This window comes from Episyrphus balteatus, chromosome 3 (genome assembly GCF_945859705.1).
Source record: "Episyrphus balteatus chromosome 3, idEpiBalt1.1, whole genome shotgun sequence".
NCBI classification, from domain to species: domain Eukaryota; kingdom Metazoa; phylum Arthropoda; class Insecta; order Diptera; family Syrphidae; genus Episyrphus; species Episyrphus balteatus.
Genome location: NC_079136.1, coordinates 37,874,928 through 37,894,407, shown reverse-complemented (window position 1 = coordinate 37,894,407; position 19,480 = coordinate 37,874,928). Strand labels below are relative to the sequence as shown.

At 33.1% G+C, this 19,480-nt stretch overlaps 3 protein-coding genes across 3 annotated transcripts; 1 reads left to right on the top strand and 2 right to left on the bottom strand.

Annotated features, from left to right (window-relative positions):
* The first annotated feature begins 3,534 nt into the window (after window positions 1-3,534).
* Window positions 3,535-5,005, top strand: LOC129913928 (soma ferritin). The gene is made up of 3 exons (XM_055992921.1): window positions 3,535-3,735; window positions 3,993-4,139; window positions 4,207-5,005. The coding sequence occupies exons 2-3, from the start codon at window positions 4,022-4,024 to the stop codon at window positions 4,809-4,811; spliced, it is 723 nt and encodes a 240-aa protein (XP_055848896.1). The 5' UTR covers window positions 3,535-3,735; window positions 3,993-4,021; the 3' UTR covers window positions 4,812-5,005.
* Window positions 5,006-12,815: 7,810 nt separating this feature from the next.
* On the bottom strand, window positions 12,816-16,118 carry LOC129914935 (uncharacterized). Its single transcript, XM_055994387.1, has one exon. The coding sequence runs from the start codon at window positions 16,116-16,118 to the stop codon at window positions 12,816-12,818; it is 3,303 nt and encodes a 1,100-aa protein (XP_055850362.1).
* A 185-nt stretch (window positions 16,119-16,303) lies between these two features.
* Window positions 16,304-18,153, bottom strand: LOC129914934 (uncharacterized). Its single transcript, XM_055994386.1, has 3 exons — window positions 17,756-18,153; window positions 17,068-17,695; window positions 16,304-17,014 (listed from the first exon to the last, which is right to left on the bottom strand). Exons 1-3 carry the CDS (start codon window positions 18,151-18,153, stop codon window positions 16,304-16,306), a joined length of 1,737 nt encoding a protein of 578 aa, XP_055850361.1.
* Between the last annotated feature and the right edge of the window lie 1,327 nt (window positions 18,154-19,480).

Genomic DNA, 19,480 nt, shown 5'->3' with positions numbered 1-19,480 from the left:
ACAATGGAGGAGGCAAATGGCTTCCATGTTTTGATATGGCGCGCCATGAGAATTATCTATGAGTCAGCTGATTGTTGTTTTTGTTTTGGATGTTGTTTTGGTCATTGGTGTATGGTGTGTTCTAGAATGTTTGTGTGGTGCCGAGAGGCGGCTATTGCAAAAAGAGGGTTGCCATGTCAACAAATGGATGATGACTTAATCACTTTTGAGTAGTAAGTAGATAAATATTTAAAAATGAGATTATAAAGGATTTTTTGTTGATGTTTTAAACTTTTGTACATGTTCAGATTGATGATTTTTAAATACTTAGCTTCAAATTTATGTGAGGTCTTTAGATTATTCAGGAATGCTTTAATATCTTTGAAAACTAAAGCTCATAATACCTACTTCGTTTTGACCTGTCTACCCTAAATCCGAGATTATTACTACGTTTCCACCTACCCTAAATCCGAGATTTAGCTTAGTAGATTTAGAATAATAATAAAATCTAAATCGTGAGATTTAGGATAGGTGGAAACATAGTATAAGACTCGGGATCGTGCATCTAAGCTGATTTATACCTATGTACACCCACTGCTACTTTGGTTTGAGAAGGCAATTGACCAGCAAAGCCCTCTCTCGAGCAACTAAGGTGTCCCTATACAAGACCCTTATCATCCCAGTCCTGCTATATGGTGCAGAAGCATGGACTTTAACGAAGGCGGATGAAAACATCTTGGATTGCTTCGAGGGAAAAGTTCTTCGGGCGATTTTTGGTCCCGTGTGTATTGATGGTGATTGGAGAAGAAGATACAACAACGAGCTTTACGGGTTGTACAAGGACGCTAACCTAGCCTACTTTTTTTTCCTTTATAAAATGGCGATTGCACCTGTGAAATAGCCATTTCAATTTTATTCTAGTTAAATCTAATGCACTTTTAAAAAAAAATTGAAAAGCAAAAAAAATTGCTTTGTATACACGTCATACAAATGAAGAACGCATGGGGAAATCCTGCCCCCTGCAACTCTCATGTAAACACTATAGGATTTGAGATATATCCAACGTGGGAAATGTATGAATTATTGGTCATTCGAGTTCTTTTTATTCACATTCCGAGCGACAAAAATAACTGAGGGGCTTAATGCATTTTTGAAGTGGATGAAGGATCGACAATGCGACTATATAATGTATGTATGTCGGGTCACCATTGACAGAAATAGAGCCTCTCGTAGAGTGAATGATCATGTTATAAATGGCCCTTTTTGTACAACACCATGAATATATGTATTTACACCAAAAAATGTGTCAATATCTATTTTAAGGATATCGATACCTTCCCGTAAGAATGTATTTAGTTAATTTTTGTGGAAAATGACTTTTTGATGTGGAAATCTACTACGAGTTAAGCGCCACGTTTCACACTGGGGATTTTGCGGAAAAAAGTCTAAAATTTTAAGTACCTCGGACAGCATTTTCTATAGTATTTCTGAATTTTAGAAGAAAATCTGAATCAAAATCAGAAGGAATTACTAAAATCGGACTTGTAGTTTACTTTTTAGAGCTTTATAAAGGGACAAGTTGTTGAAAGTATAAAAAACGAGGTGAAAATATCCTGCAATTAAAGCTGTGTATTTTTTTTTTGCTTGAGCCAAATCATAGACTTTTATTTTTCCGTAAAGATGCCATCATTTGTCTATTGTAAATCGAAGACATTATTAATTTTTAAGATGTTAATTATTTTATATAATTATTTAAAGGAAAGAGAAAAAAATGGCTTGATTTTTTCATATTTTTGTATATATAATTTTAGCTACACTTGCCTACAGTTAGAGACTATTAAAAACATTTTCCTTATAAAATTACCTTTCGATAGAAGCCAAATTTGGGTGCCACCAGGTGCCACTGCGTTTTTTATTGGCAATTGAAAACTTCATATGGTCGCAAAAATGATTTTCTTAAAAATTACGTAAAATAACAAAAACAATATATTAAAAATCAATGGTTAAGTTAATTGTTTTTGAAATAATCGATTTCAATGTCAAAATTTTGAAAAAAAAAAAAATAAAAAAAAACACATCCAATACTATTTTTGTCAAGACTGGGGATTTGAAAACGAAATTGAATGATGTAGAAAACTGCCTTAATTGATTTCTTACCAAACACTGAAAACCATATGTTTTTATGTCTTCCAGTTTTCGTGAAAATTGAAAATCTCCTTTTTGTCAAATTTTTATTTTTTTGACTGCTAGAGATCCTTATCCGAAAAGTCAAATGGAGAAAGTGAAATTAATTCGCAACACTTTTTTTTATAAATCTACTTCAATTAAATTAAATACATTTGATTTTCTGACCTTGCTTCAGAAAAATGAATTTTCGTTATACATAGGTATGTACCTTGAATGTTTTATAATAATGGCAGTTTTTAGCATTTCATACGAAGATCTAAGCAGAAAGCTCATGGAATGTCACAGAATAGATTTAAATTGACATTATTATTGAAAAATACATATCATCTGAATCCTTCGCCCTGCCTTTAATAAGAAGAATCAGAGTCATTTAACTGAGTAATGGCTCTCCTAACGGAATAAACTCTTGAAAAATTTGTGATGCCAATATATTTTAAATTGTATAAATATGGTGGAAGTGGTTTTTTGAGTATTTTTAAACTATAATTCGGGTTTTTCATTTTGCGTGGACGTGGACCTAGACAACAGTATAATGAGTTATTCGAGTTATTCGTTTCCATTTAATGTAATTAAAATCGGTAAGGTGGTTCCAATAACATAAATAAATACAAAAAATGCTTTGCGTACAAGTAAATTGTAAATAGCAGTTTTTAAATTTTCTAAGAACAATATCTGGATCCTTTATTACTCTTACAATATTTTTAAAAGGGCGTAGCAGTGGGTGTAAATGAATAATAATGATTTCTTACGACTTAAGCTGTCATTCCTGAAAATTTCATCCAAATCGATTCAGTGGTTCAGTTTTTATTGAGTTTTTTCCGCCCTCCCATACAAATTTCCCCAGTGTGCGTTTTGGTACCATTTTGGTTGTTTCATCATTCTTACGGGAAGGTATCGATATATTTAGCAACAAAAGGAGGCTATTTTAAAATCATGAATCTTCATACAAAAAAATAGTACGTAGGTAGTACCTACATAATAACTTCCTGTGGTCATAGATTTTTAATTTTAAATTGCATCATAATTATTTATTCAAACAAGCAAATTGGTGATAAAATTAGTCATTATGAAAATAAAAAAAAAATTAACTTAGTGCAAAGCGCAAAAAAAATTACTTCATCTTCAAAAAAAAAATAAAATATAAAGATAAACAATTTGATAAGAAAACAATCATTACACGGCAACCCTATATCTATATAAACATGTATGTGTTGCTCTTTATCTTTCCACTGTGAAATTGTGAAATATCACAAAACAACAACAAATTTCACAAATAATAATGGCTACCAAACTCGCGCACTTGCTCACCATCTCACAAACGGCAACCATATTGATTTGTTTTTTTTTTGTTGCTCTACTATCTACATTTTTACTTGTCTCTCTTTAGAGATTATAATTTTTCCTACATAAATTGCCTCAGCCAACTCAAAATACATTCAGATTCACTCAATCGGTTCGTGTGTGAGAAACATTCAATCGTTTTACGTGTGTCCATTCGAGAAATCCTAATTTAAAAAAAGAAATTTTCTTTTTAATTTTCTTGCTAATTTGCAATTGTATTTTCATTCCGTAAGTTCATACAATTTGTACCTATCTTTTTTTTAAATTAATTTATTTACCTAAAACTTAAATAAGGGATAGTCCTAAATTGAAAATTTGTATAATTTGCAATTGAATTTCAAAGAGAAAAGACGTGTTTGTGAAGAACAAAAAAAAAATCAATTCAATTGTAAAAGAGAAAATTTAATTTTCATTTTTCGTCTTAACTTTATTTTTACCTGCGACGTAGTTAATTTATTTAAATTTGTTTTGTTCTTTTTTTTAAGGATAAAAAAACAATAAAAATCATACAAAAATGAAATTCGTCATCGCTCTTGCGTCGATTTTGTTCCTCGGCTCTGTTGCCAGTGTGGAAGAGGGAGCCTGCTCCAAGGCAACATCAAATGTCTGCAGTGTGGTTAACCCCACTGGAAGTGAGTACTTAACTTATTGATTTTTTAATTCTCTTATTAAACAAGAACAATTTCATTGAACTCTTAGATTTTGGTAACTGTAACGCACAATACGGTGCTATTCCCCACATTGAACACCATCTTCAATCATATGCTAGCCAACAGTTGAGTGCATCATACGACTATTTGCTATTGAGCACATTCTACAACACCTACCAACGCGATCGTCCTGGATTCTCTAAACTTTTCCGTTCTCTGTCCGATGAAGCTTTCGAAAATACCATCAAGCTAATTAAGCATGTGACCAAACGTGGTGGTGTCATTCCATTCAGAATGCACCAACAAGTCAAACGCGGTCGTGTTCCAGTTGAAGATGACAAAAAGACTTTGGACTTTGATGAATTACCATCATTGTCAAAGGCTTTGGACATGGAGAAGGAACTGTCAAAGAAAGCTATTGAACTACATGCTCATGTTTCAGTTCACAATAGCCAAGCTACCAAGACCGTAACTTATGATCCAGAAATTACTCAATTCTTGGAAGAGGAATTCCTTGGCAAACAATCTTCCAACATTCGTAAATTGTCGGGATATGCCAATGATTTGCATAAGATTGTTGATAGGAATGCCAATGGTGGTAGTTCGACTGCTTTGGGAGTGTTCTTGTTTGATGAGTATTTGCAAAAGCAGTAAATTTCAGTTTAAGATGATGCTGTAATACATTCACTTTCAAAAAAGGAGTATAACACCTAGAAGACTCCGAATTAACTGGATTTATTAAGATTCAGCTGGTTTTATGATCAAAATTTGTATATGCAATTTATTATACTTTTGATTTGTTTTTTTGTTTGTTTTTAAATAAAAAACTTTGAAATAACATCCATTCAAATAATTTATGTTTTTTTTTTCTTTGTTATTTAAATTATTTTTATTCATTTTCTTTTGTGAAAATATGATAAAGTTAGGAAAGGAAATAAAGATCCAGTTCAGGGTTCGGACTTTACTTCGATCGAAGTAGATTTACTTCGATTTTGAGAAAAATATAAAATCTACTTCCCTACTTCTCTTTTTCAGGATCTACTTCTATTTCTTGATTGAAAAATATTTTTCAAATAATAAGTTTAGAGAAAGGGATTTAACTTCAATTTTAAATCTGGTCGAGGCATTGAGAAATAAAGCTCAACTAAAATCTCAAAAGATGAATGGAGGTCAATTATTCTTCGAATTCAAGATATAAATAAAGTTTATCAAGGTCATTTTTATTGATTTTGAAGAATTCCTGATCAAAAATTTGTTAGATTATGCTGAATTAACCGTTTTACCCCAAAGCACCGTTGCAACCACTAGATGAGAAAGGTTTTTTGGAAAAGATCATAATGAAATAAGTAAAGAAAAATTATTTTGTTGAAAAATATTTTTTTTAGTATAAAATTTTGTAAATAAATGTTCTGAAAGTTTAATTTTGAAATCTACTTCCGAAATTTTGGATCTACTTCACTTTTTTTTCAAATTTGCTTCGAAATTTTGAAACTGAAGTCCGAACCCTGATCCAGTTGAACAAAGAAAAAAAATATCTTCTCTTTTGTTGGTTATATTCTCTCTTCTCTTAAGTATAAAAAAAGTCATTTAGTTTGATAGCCGCAATTTCTATATAATTTTTTTGTCTGCTTGTTGCCCTTGTTATTGTTGGTATAGGAATAGCATACAATAACAAAATTTTGAAGTTGTAATCAAGGGGAATATTTTGAAGCACTTTCAAGATTCAATTCACGAAATAAATTCTTATGAAATGAATAATAAGAGTTATCGGGGAGAGTACGTTAATTTAGGAGCTGAGATATGACAAAGGCTTTTGTAAAGGCGTAGAGGGGTTCAATAAAAGGTTTTTTTTTTACTATGGGAGGAAAAAAACATTTAAAAAAATTCATCCGTGTCGCCCTATTGCCATGTCACCATGTTGCCTTGTCGCCATGTCGCACAAAGCTTTGATTGTATGGAGATGTTGGAAAAAAAATCAAATTTAAAAAAAAGTTGATTTTGGAAAAAAAAAATTGTTTTTAAATGTAATAACAACACGTTTTACAAACTTAAGCGAAATTTCCACGCCCCCTGCCACGCCCACTTCTGAGTGTGCATATTTATATCTAGAAAACGGCTTGCACAATTTTAATAAAATTGAAGAAATTTGATTATCTAGGCGAGTTCAAAAGTACAAAATAGTGTCGACCCTAATCGCCCCCTGCCACGCCTATGATTCGATCCAGGAACTTGTATGTATGGGAATTCGGGAAAAAAATAAAAAAACAAGTGTTTTGCTAAGATTTCTTGATTTTCAGGCTCTAAATTTGATTGCATATATAGTTTTGACTTCATTAACTGCAAAACACCACGCAATCGGGCTGTTGGGTTGAAAAAACAAACATCAAAAAGCTCCCTAGCTGAACACATTATGTAAAAAATACTCGTAAACAAACACTTGTTGCAAGAGAAAGCGCAAGTTTCTGCAGACAAAACTTACTTTTTTTAAAAGATATAATTGTTTTCTTTCTTTAAATAAAAACACTTTTTTCCCATCTGACCCCTCTCAAAATATTTTACTCCAGTCAAAGCGTCGGAAAAAAAGGCCTCACCTTGCGCAGAGAGGCACTGTCAGTTTTTATTTCATGGATCGATAGGGGTATATTTAAAAGGCTTAAACCCAACTTCTCACCACCTGATCATTCTTTTTAGCGGAGTTATTCACAAAAATGCATTTTTTGGGATATTTTACTTCTAAGCTAATATCTTTGCTCCAGATTGTCGTAGACCAAAAAATAAACATACATTCTCTTCCTTATAATATTTTCTATCGTTCTATGTAATTTCATTGTATTTAAGTGAGTAAATATAAAATGGCAGCCATTTAAAGTCAAATTCTTGTTGTTAAAAAACACATTTTTGTCATTATTTCGAAAAAAGCTTATATCATGATTGACATTTTTCTAACCAATTTTGTAGCCCTGTTCATGTCCTGCATTTTAAAGAAAAAATGAGCTCTTTATCACCAAAGATGGCCGAGCAATTGATAAATGAACGCATGCAAAACCGGTGCGAAAACACCCAAAAATATCGTTTTTTTGGGAATAACTCGACTTCAGAATGTCCTACGGCAAAAAATAAAGCAATGAATTGTTCGTTACAACATTTTCTATCAATTGAGTGCACATTCTTTTTGTTGAAACAAATATAAAATAAGTAATATTAAGTCAAAGTCGTTTTTTTGTTTAGCAAACTCTTGCCTTATTATTTTGCAAACGGTTTAAGTATTGGCTAAGAAAATAAAATATTATTGCAGTCCTTTAAATTATCTACAATTCAAAAAAAAAATTTAGCTTTCTACGACCCACGGGAGCCGAGTTATTATAATTTTAAGAAAGCATTAATCCGTAAGAAAATTCAAAAAAATTTCCATCGTTTATGATTCGAATACTTGTAGTTCTCAGTGAGAGGGGTTGTTTTCATTGTTTCTTGTTATAAGAGAATTTGTCTTATGTTTTTTCGTTGGTCATTTGGACCTTTTTTAAAAAATTAATTTCTCGGCTCGTGTGGGTCGTAGAGTGCTAATTTTTTTTTTTAATTGTAGATAATTTAAAGGACTACAATAATATTTAATAATAATATTTAATAGCCAATACTTGCACCGTTTGCAAAATAATAAGGCAAGGGTTTGCTAAACAAAAAAACGACTTTGACTTAATATTACCTACTTATTTTTTATTTGTTTCAACAAAAAGAATGTGCACTAAGTTACGAGGTTTTGCAGTTTAACCGTCGATATGTTCCTTTTTTCTTCAGTAAATGGTCTTTTAACCGGTAACTACAAATCTTACTCTAATTGTTTGTTTTTTTTTTATTGATCTTCTGAGGATCTCTGACAACAGAAAATTGAACTTTATCATAAATTAACTGTCGATTTATTCACTCAGACTTATTACCTTGAATTTACTTTCTTCACATTTTTGGCAAATTCTTTTTTTTGATTTTTTTCCACTAGTCGCCGCACTGTGTTTCGCCTTGTCGCCTTGTTACCATGTCGCCATGTGGTTTCCTTAATGTGCCAAATATTTGGTCCGTAACTTTTTTGAATTACACATATTTATTATGTTCATCTGTCTGAGAATTGGTGATAGACACACTCTTTACCTAAATGTTTTTCTTTTAATAAAAATTGATAACTACATTTGGTTTGAAATAAATTATTTTGATCCGAATAAAGACCAGCTTTGCCATTGCCATTAAAATTAATGATGCCACACTACACTCACGCAGAAGTTATATTTGTTGGTGCTTTAATAATTTCCTAACCCATAAACTAAGTTCCGCACTAAATGATAGCTTCAACCGACATAAAACATATTCTCTAACAAAAAGAGCATTGCCTTCAATTTATGTTTATATGTATCCTTTTGGATCCTTACTTATTTCTATTATGGGTCTATAATAATTCCTTTGTTAACTAAATTGCTACTTAAGAATCGTATAAAAAAGGAATATGTTGGTGGTGACCAACTTTTATGAATAGCTCAGAAATCTGAAAGACTGACAAAAATCTGGTTCACCCCAAAATCATACCAATTAATAACCGAAGATTATAATTTTATGATTAGGTCGCATCCTTTTTCCCTTTTTTCCAAAGAAGAAAGAGGACACTCATCCAAGTGCGCATTTGAAATGAATAAAAGCCATAATTGCCTAATGACACGATACAATTATTATGTAAGTTCATATTAAGTATACGTTCGTTATGTTATAATAGTTTTTGTGTAAGGAGACTAAATTGACTGACATTTTGCATGCGACCAAATAGAAGATAGAAAAAATATTGTGGAGCACCATGTGTGTGTGAATGTGAATTTTGGACCCACCCTGAGGGAAGCAATCAACTAATAATTGCCGAAGAGCACATACGCTCGGTCAGTTTTTTTTTTTCTGTTCCTTAATTTTTATTTGAGGTGGGGTATTCGGGCGTTATGACCGTGCCTAATTATTTTACGAGAGGATTTGGTTGAATTTAAGCTATACATTTTATTTTGTACTGGCAGGAGTACAATGCAGAAGTGAAATGAACTTCCAAAATGATGTTCAGTGTTTTGATTAGGGGGAATCTTCGTTTCTGGCAAGAAGGACATTAGATTGTACATATTTCTAATTTCATTAAGTTGCTTTTATGTAAACGTTCATCTTCTATGTAATTTAGTCAAATGATGACTATGGGCTAAAATGTGTCGATAATTGGTAGCCTGGGATGTTTGTTGTGGTGTGTTCATCAATTGAAGACACGCACCTTTTTCAAAAAATAAATTAAACATGCTTGTTGTTTACGTTTATGTTGTTTTAGCTATTTAATATCATGCAGATGTAGCTCAAGCTGTGATTTTAAAGTATTCGCCCTTATCGTTATCACGAATTCCATTCGTATCATATGTAGATTTGTTTGAAAGCTACGATTACGAACGGATTAGGTATTTGTTTTTTTACTTCCGATATAGGATATCAGTTGACCACTGATTTCAACAAAATGGCATACCAAAAATGCATCTTGATAAAACAAATGAATTTGCATACTTGCTTAGAAAAAAACTATTTTTATTTGTTTTTTTTTTATTTTTATTTACCTACATATAATAATTACTAAATTTCTATATAAAAAGTCCTAAATATTCTTACAACTTGAACCCTAAGAGCAAGTTCGTGCATTTTTTTTTTTTTTGGGATTTGAAGCAAATCTACGCCTACGTTTCGAATGAAAGGCCGAGGAACTTAAAAGATACAAACAGTAGGTAAAGGATCCTGCTCTAATTAGCATTAAAAAGTGCCATGAAAGCCAGTATGGGCTTTGATCACCAAGTGCATGGTGTGCGAGAACCCACACAAATTTTGGACTTTTTTCACATTTTAATTTTTTAATTCTTAATTTTTCGCAATCGTGAAATTCACCTTGTGGCCGCCATCTTGGATTTTAGTTTCTGTTTAATATCTCAACTTCTGTTTATCCTTGGTAAAAGTTGGTAGTATAAAAAAAGTAGAAAATTAAATTTAAATTTTAATTTTATGTTAAGAATTTCGATATTCTGAATATTAAAAAAGTAACAATAGTAGAGTAACTAAACCAAATTATTAGGGAACCCGGCCGAACAGCTCTGATTTTGACGATTTTTTTTTTCAAACGTAGGTAATTAAAAATACTTTAAAGTCTATAGATTAAAAATTGCCGGTGTTGCCGTATTGTTTTTTAAAATTAAAATTGATTTCTTTTTAACAGAACCATTTTTTTTGCTTAAATTTCATAAATCAAATGATAGCAAAAGATTCTCTAGGTAATTTAAGGAAAATATATAAAAGGCAGTAAGGGACAATCTTCCATCGTTTAAGCGATAAATGCAATTTTCTAACATTCTGACCTCAAACACAAAAAAAATATTTTGAAAACAACGGCAACACCTACAATACTTTAAAATACATTTTTAAAAAGCCAGAAGCTCATTCTTATCTCTTAAATTTAAATCCACTAAATTTAATCAAGACTTTTTGAAAAAATGGTCCTCAAACTCAGAATTAAAAAAAAAAAATGTTATTATAAAAATTTAAAATTACTTTTTTCCAAACTTTTTCTAATAAAATATGAATTTATTTAAAAAAAATGTTTGGCCATAAATATTATCAGTTGAATTTCGAAGCAAAAAAGGTAAAATATATCACACTTTTGAAAAAAAAATGAAAAATTACTTCAATTTCAATGGTTTTTTTTAATTAAAACTGAATTTTTGCATTGAAATAATTAATTTTCTCAAATACTGTGGTAAATAGGAACTTTAAATTTTTTCTATTTAACTTTCAACAGTAAGTTTTATTAAATGAATAAAAAATAATTTTATGTTTAGATGTTGAACTAAAAAAAAAAATAAGTTACATTTTTTTTCAAAACTTTTATTAAAAAAAGTTCTTCGAAAATGAAATACTTTTTAATTTTTTTCATAAACCGTAATACATATTGACATTTCCTTTTATAATTTGAAATCATAATAAATGCGGCCAAAAAAATTTGAAAATAAATGCATTTTACATTACGACCAAGTTTAAAAAACGACATGTTAAAATTTTTTCAATAATTTTTTTTTTTTCAAAAATCTGAGTTCAATTACCATTCTTTCAAAAGCCGTTCATTCAATTAACTTCATTTTAATTTTACATATATGACTAAGCTTCTAGCTTTTAAAAAATGTATATTTGAATATTGTAGGTGTTGCCGTTGTGTTCAAATATTTTTTTTGTGTTTGAAGTCAATTAATAAGAAAATTGCATCTATCGCTTGAACTATGGAAGATTGTCCCTCACTCCTTTACATTTTTTTTCCTTGAATTTCCTAGACAATCTTTTGACATCAATTAATTTATGAATTTTAAGAAAAATTTTTGAAAAAAAATTGTTTTTGTTCAAAAAAATCTTCAATTAAATTTAAAAAATCAAAACGGCAACACCGGCAATTTTTAATCTATAGACTTTAAAGTATTTTTAATTACCGACGTTTGAAAAAAAGATCATCAAAATCTAAGCTGTTCGGCCGGGTTCCCTAATATTGCCAATTTTTGAGCTTTAGTTACTCCACTACAAGCCAAAAAAAGTTAAAAAAAAAACGAAAAAAAAAAATTTTTAAGTTTTGAGCAATTTAAAAAAAAAAACCTTCCGAGGAAAGATTGTTAAACTTAAAATTCTCTACATTTCTACTGTACAACTGTTTTTTTTGTATCGCTATAAATACAAAAGTTATTGATACTTTTTTGTAAAAAAATGCCTTTTTTTTGTCTGTATTTTTTATCTCTACTTTTTTGTAATTTTTTTTTAACCAAATCTTGAAATTCAAATGATAAGTAAGTATTTTATAGCCTTGTAATAAAACCGTAAGTTTTAAGAACGGAATAAGTCCAAGGTTCTTAAACCGTTTACCTGTTCAGTGTCCACCAAAAACCGATAGAAATAAAATTTTTATCTCATTTGACTCAAATCCACATAATCTTTATATTATCAGAAGGTCAAACACCTGGAAATAGTAAAATATAAAAGCAATTCAGTTTTTTTTGCGTTTTTCCAACAATTTTGCCAAATGGACTTATTCCGTTCTTAAAGGGTATTTTTTAACAAATTATAAATGCACCGGACTATTTGTTGTTATATTAGTCGTTTGCGACGAAACTGAAAAAAAAAATGTTTAAAAAATAGGTGTTCAAAAACGAAATATTAATACGAAATAATAAAACCAAAAAAAAAAATGTCTTTCAAAAGAATATTTAATGTTTACTGCTCGGTGGTTGTTAACAGAAAAAGAATGCATTTTAGTTCAAGATGATTGACAACGGCAAAATTATTATGCATATGTAACAATATGTGTAAGTAACAAACAACAAAGAAGGGGAATAGAAACGTTAACATTAGCATCGAAAGATAAAAAAAACTAAGCATAGGCCGTTAGGTATACATTTGATTTTGCAAAACAAAAAATAGGGTAATTTACTAATGTTTGGCCAAGTGGCACATATAGCAAAAATATTTTAAAGTAAAGCAAATTGATAAATTAATGAATTCAAACAATAATTAACATAATAAACAATAATTTAACTATGAATATAAAACATCCAGCCCCTCCTGAAAGAACCAGTTCTTTCAGCAAAAAGGTAATGGTGAGATTTTAACGATTGGTCTGACATAGTCTCCAGTTTGTGTGGTAATAGTGGCAACTCGTACTCTTTTATCTTTGCCTGGATGGACTTCCTTCACTCGTCCAAGTACCCATTTAGCTGGTGGAAGATTTGAATCTTTAAGCATGACTACATCGCCAGGTTTGAGATCGGGTTTGACACCTTGCCATTTTGGACGTTGTTGCAGCGAAGTTAAATATTCAGAATGCCACTGTTTCCAAAAACCTTGTTTGAGAGACTGTAAAAGAGACCAATTAGTAAAAATGTTTTGATCAGAGACAAAAGGATGAGGAATAGAATTCATAGTTTCACCAATCAAAAAGTGAGCTGGGCTGAGAGCTATTGGATCCATATCCGATGTTGGCCACATAGGTCGAGAGTTTAAAAGTGCCTCGATTTGTGTGAGCAACGTATACATCTCCTCATAGGTCAGCCGATGATCCTTGATTACTCGATTCAAGTGAAATTTTACAGATTTCACCCCCGCCTCCCACAGTCCACCAAAGTGAGGTGAAGAAGGGGGGATAAAATTCCACGAAATTTTGTCTTTGGAAAGATGATCAATGATGATATCGTTGTGCTGCTGACTCAGAAGTAGCTGAAACATTTCGTTGAGACACCGATTAGCTCCATGGAAATTTGTTCCATTATCGCTCCAAATTTCCGACGGTTTACCACGACGCGACGCAAAACGATCAAGGGCAGCGATAAAGGCGTTTGAAGAGAGGTCACTAACCAACTCTATATGTATAGCCTTTGTTGAGAAACAAATGAATAGCGCGATGTAGGCCTTGGTAAATTTAGGGTTTCGTCCTCGAGCTATACGTAATGTTAGAGGACCGGCGTAGTCCACACCAACCTTGCTAAATGGACGCGAAAACTGCACACGGTCTGCCGGGAGATTACCCATTTGCTGGGTCGAAGTAGTCTTTTGTTGACGAAAGCACGGAACACATTTGTGGACTATTTTACGAAGCAGATTTCTGCAACCGATAATGTAATATTCCTGTCTCAGCAATGCAAATAAGAGAGAAACACCTGCATGGCAATTAGAGTTGTGAAAATGTTCGACGATAAGTTTTGCAATGCGAGTGTTTTTATCGAGAATGATAGGGTGTTTTGCCGAGTAAGCTACATATGCTTCTTGGATACGACCACCGACGCGTAAGAGTCCTTGGTCATCCACAAACGGTGCTAACGATGCTAGCTTATTTCCCTTTTCAAGATTTTTACCACACTTTATATCATCTATTTCACACGCAAAACTAAGAATTTGATGAAAACGAATGAGTTCGGTCTTTGCCGTGGAAATTTCGAGAGAAGACAAAGCCAACGATTGTGTTTTAGGGACAGATTTATCACGAGCATTTGATAGACGTTTCTTTAGCTCAGCTTTTTTTACGGAATCACTGATTTCATTACTTTCTAGCCTTTTTAGTTCTTTTCTAATTGCTACGAGTTCACGAATGTTTGATATATACCGAAAGATAAAACCGATAACACGAACAGATTTTAGAAAGCGAGAAGAACTATCGATCACTTGACAAAAAATGTTAGTAGAGTCGAGTTTTGCTACGAAAGCAAAAGTAGGGTGTTTTTTACGTTGTTCAAAGTCTTCAGGTTGAATATTATCCACCGAATATTCTGATTTTGGCCATTGGTCTCGTTCTTTTATAATCCACGATGGCCCAGTCCACCATGAATCATTTTGAAGTAAATGAGACGGTGGAACACCTCGGGAGGCGCAGTCAGCTGGATTTTGTTCAGATCGTACGTGATGCCATGATTCTCTAGGTATCGTAGAGAGAATCTCCGAAGTACGATTTCCGATGAAAACTGACCACCTTTTGGGCAACGCCGAAAGCCAATGAAGGACTATTGCGGAGTCAGTCCAAGCTACAACTTTGATTTCTTTATCTTGTAAAGAAGTTTTAAGTTTTGTTACTAATCGAGTTAGTAAAACTGCTCCGCAGAGCTCGAGACGCGGTAGAGAAACGACTTTGATGGGAGCTACTCTGCTCTTTGCTGCGACTATGTTGCTGGTAATATTTCCAGCTAAATCGACGCTTCTACAGTATATCACTGCAGCAAACGCATCCAGCGATGCATCGCAAAATGCATGAAACTCGACGTTGTTTTTCGAAGACCACATGATTCGTGGAATACTTAATTTTTCAATAGCCGGGAGTTCATCGCGAATGCAATGCCAAGTTTTGGCATGCTCTGAAGAAATGACGTCATCCCATTTGTACTTTTTTCGCCAAAGCTCTTGAAAAAGTATTTTAATACCGATCACTACAGGAGTTAAAAAACCGATAGGATCAAATATCCTTGAAGATTCTGACAATATTTGGCGCTTTGTTGACGAAGCTTTATCGTTTAAGTTGACTTTGTAAGAAAACGAATCATTTGCAGGAGACCACTGCAAGCCGAGAAGTTTAACCGTGCTATATTCTTCGAATTCCTTGGGTGACATCTCGCGTTGTTCTTCTGGCAAACTGAGAAGTAGAGGCCAACAGTTTGTTGTCCACTTTCGAAGATTTAAGCCGGCAGAATTGAGGAGCGAAATAAGTTCTAAGCGAAGTGAGGTGACTTCTTCGATGGTATCAGCCCCAGTCATGACGTCATCGACGTAAAAATCATTCAACAATACTTCGGAAGCTCTCGGATGAGTTTCTGCTGAATCAATTGCGAGTTGATACAGAGTACGGACAGCCAAAAATGGAGCACAAGCAGTGCCATATGTCACTGTCAAAAGACGATAGTGTTTTAAAGGCAAACTGCTAGACTTTCTCCAAAGAATTCTTTGGAAGTCTGCATGCTCCTTTGAAACTCTGATCTGGCGAAACATTTTTTCGATATCACCAGATATCGTATAGCGATGTCGACGAAAACGAATACAAATAGAAAAGAGATCACGTTGATAAGATTTACCTATAAGTAACGTTTCATTGAGAGATGGATGATTATGTGAAGATCTAGCCGAACCGTCGAACACTACCCTGACTTTTGTTGTGCTGCTATCATCTTTAAGAACGGCATGGTGCGGCAAGTAAAAACTTTTGCTATAATTCGTATTTAACTCGTTATCAGGGATTTCTTCCATATGGCCTAGGTTCAAATACTCTTCCATAAAGCTAATGTATTTATCCGTTAAATACTGACTAGATGCGATGCGACGTTCAGTAGAATAGAAACGATTTAACGCGACATTGAGGCTATTGCCAAAATCTATAGCCTTTTCGGATTTAAACGGTAATTGAACCATGTACCTACCATCAGGCAAACGAGAATGGTTTTTTACAAATATGTCTTCTGCAAGTTGATCGTCAATTGACAGAGTATACTCAAAGTTGACTTCTTCAAGACGCCAAAAACGCTCAAGGTCAAACGAAGTTGAAATGTTTAATGATATGTGGAATGAATTGACACCTTCAGTGGGAGCGTTGGTTTCTATGTTTCCACAGACAACCCAACCGAAAATTGTTGGCAAATTCCTTGCAGACCACGTTCTGCAGCACCACTGATTATGCTGAATAATTTATCAGCACCGATGAGCACATCAATGTGACCAGGAATATTAAAATGTGGATCAGCCAACGTATACGAACCGAAAGATTGAATATTTGAAGTTTTACAAAACGACGTCGGCAATAAAGAAGTTAGTTTTGAAACGACGAAGCACTGAACCTCGATGAAGTCCTGTGTATAGCGAGAATGAAGTTTGAGGGTAACGATTCCATTTGTAACACCTGCTGGTGTTGCTCCGACACCTGCGATGGGTATTTGTGCTTTCTTGCGAACCAATCCTAATCTCTGAACCGTTTGCTCGGTTACGAAAGAAACTTGAGATCCCGAGTCTAGCAATAGTCGAATGTGATGCGACGTTCCCTGTTTATCATGCACTTGTGCAATAGCTGTGGGCAATAGAACTTGAGAATGAACCTCAGAATGTAAGTTAATTGGCTGAGCTACCGATGAGCAAAGCGAGATTGGCGAAGTTGTTGCGCTAAGAGAATTTGGCATTATAGGATTGGTCGAGGAAGTTCCAGGAGAAGAAGACGAAGAGTTATGATCTGAAGAGACCGTTGTCGGAGATTGTGGGTGAACCAAAGAATGATGACGCGCGTGACAAGTTCGGCAACGAAATTTGGAATGGCATTTCTGCGAAGAATGACCAAACGAAGACAATTAAAACATATTGAATTTTCTTTAACAAAAGAACGACGTGTAATGGTGTCAAGCGAAAGAAAATGTGGACATTGGTTCAATGAATGATCTGCTTTGCACTTTGGACAGCTTGTAGTAGTTTCCACGAAATGAGACTGAACGAGCTTTGGATTCTTCACACGAGATTGATTAGTCGGACGAGAAAGCGATTGTGCAGACTCCAAAGCATCACAACGTGAGTTCAAAAATACTAAAAATTCATCAATAGATGCATTGGATCTTGCCCCTACCTCTAGACCCCAAGCCTCTTTGGTATCGTGGTCTAATTTTAACGATAAAAGATAAATGACCCAAGGGTCTCGCCATGGGGCTCCCAAAGAGTCCAAACCTCGAATGGTTTCATCGGCTGCATCGGTAAGTTTCCGAAGGGATTGAACATTATTCGCGTTAATGTTTGGAATTGACAGGAGCGATTGTATATGCGACTGAATCATGAAGTTGGGCCTATCGTAGCGCTTCTCTAGTTTGTCCCAAGCATCGAGATAATTTATATCCGATACCTTTATATCGCGTATAAGATTAGCTGGCTCTCCGCGTAGGAAAGATTTCAGATAATGAAATTTCTGTGTCTGAGATATATCGGAGTTACTATCTATGGAGCCAATAAAATGATCCCTGAAGCTGGGCCATTCTTTATAATCACCGGAAAATACCGTAATTGACAGCTTAGGTTACGCGATAGAACATGCCGTTTTTTTTGGCTCATTAAGTTTTTTAAGAAATAAAGCTTGCTGGCTAGCTAATTTTTCGATAACCGTTTCGGCGGCAGTAGGTAGAGCGGGTGGTGAAGCTAATTTACGTTCGCGAATTTCCTTTACAAAGGTTGATTGGGCAGTGAAATATTTACTTTCGTAATCCGAAAAATCATCACTAGGATCTACGTAATCCTCTTGTTCAGAAAAACTGAAAAGTTCGTCAGTTAAAGTTATAAATTTATTCCAAGCATCTTGGAGGCTTTCTAAGCGTGTTTCGAGAAGCTCAGATGACACACGGTCATCTATATTTTCAGCAAAAGTTGCTGCCCGTGTCAAAACCCCTTTAACATGACCACGTTTTGCTTTTAAAGCATTCATTTTTAATTTTAAGTCTTTAGTTTGTAGTAGAAAAACAAAATATTTTAATAAATTGAATGAATTGAAATTATTTCAAAGTAATTTATCGCACTTGTTTTTTCAATTAAATTCAATTTAATACAGCTTACGGTTCTTATCCAAGTTATCCACAGATTCACAGTTAATTCTTTTGCTTTCAATACCCACCATTAAAAAAAAAACATCAAGTTCAATTTAAGATTTATGTATATCGAAATAAGAAATAAATCACGAAAAAGGTTCAATTAATATGGCGAACGAAGGACCATGTTCAAAAACGAAATATTAATACGAAATAATAAAACCAAAAAAAAAAAATGTCTTTCAAAAGAATATTTAATGTTTACTGCTCGGTGGTTGTTAACAGAAAAAGAATGCATTTTAGTTCAAGATGATTGACAACGGCAAAATTATTATGCATATGTAACAATATGTGTAAGTAACAAACAACAAAGAAGGGGAATAGAAACGTTAACATTAGCATCGAAAGATAAAAAAAACTAAGCATAGGCCGTTAGGTATACATTTGATTTTGCAAAACAAAAAATAGGGTAATTTACTAATGTTTGGCCAAGTGGCACATATAGCAAAAATATTTTAAAGTAAAGCAAATTGATAAATTAATGAATTCAAACAATAATTAACATAATAAACAATAATTTAACTATGAATATAAAACAATAGGTATGGAGACCAAAAGTCTCACAGAGATGATTTCATCACATTATTCAAAACCATTTGATAAAAAAAAAGGTTCTGACAATATATTTTTGTATTTAACTTAAAGTGCAAATTATTATTCTTAAATATCCAGATTCAGAATTTTGAATCTCAGATTCATTTTTTTGAATCTCAAGCCGCAAATAGATCATAACTTCTGAGATTTTTCCACTATTTCCTCTCTTCACCCCCCCTTTCAGCTGTCAGATTCGCAAATCTCATTCTGAATCTCGTCAATAGAAAACGACATAATGTGCTTTACTCAAAGCAAATTTTGTCCTCTTTACTTATTCCCATATCAACTTGAGATGTCAAACTGGAATCAGTTGGCGAAAGATAGAGCTGGCTGTGGTAAGTAAGGAAGTGCGTTATTTACTCTCCGTTACTTTTAAAGTTCCCATTAAAAATGAGAACCTGGCAAATTTTAAACTAAGCATAAAAACTCCCTAACGCAGTAATCCCTAAGACATTTCCGTTAAATCAAAAGTTTAGAGGTCTTTGGAAAAAAAAAATCCGTGACGTTGTGTGTACTTTAATATGAGTCAAACTGGTAATTACTAACAGAAAAAAATCATTAAACTCTACCCTT

What these genes read in the sequence shown, in the direction of transcription:
- LOC129913928 (XM_055992921.1), top strand. Translation starts at nt 4,022, where the DNA reads ATGAAATTCGTCATCGCTCTTGCGTCGATTTTGTTCCTCGGCTCTGTT. An exon ending in TGTGGTTAACCCCACTGGAA is followed by an intron (nt 4,140 to 4,206) that starts GTGAGTACTTAA and finishes TTGAACTCTTAG; the next exon opens with ATTTTGGTAACTGTAACGCA.
- LOC129914935 (XM_055994387.1), bottom strand. Translation starts at nt 16,118, where the DNA reads ATGGTTCAATTACCGTTTAAATCCGAAAAGGCTATAGATTTTGGCAAT.
- LOC129914934 (XM_055994386.1), bottom strand. Translation starts at nt 18,153, where the DNA reads ATGAATGCTTTAAAAGCAAAACGTGGTCATGTTAAAGGGGTTTTGACA. An exon ending in AAAACGGCATGTTCTATCGC is followed by an intron (nt 17,696 to 17,755) that starts GTAACCTAAGCT and finishes GCCCAGCTTCAG; the next exon opens with GGATCATTTTATTGGCTCCA. An exon ending in CCATTACACGTCGTTCTTTT is followed by an intron (nt 17,015 to 17,067) that starts GTTAAAGAAAAT and finishes CATTCTTCGCAG; the next exon opens with AAATGCCATTCCAAATTTCG.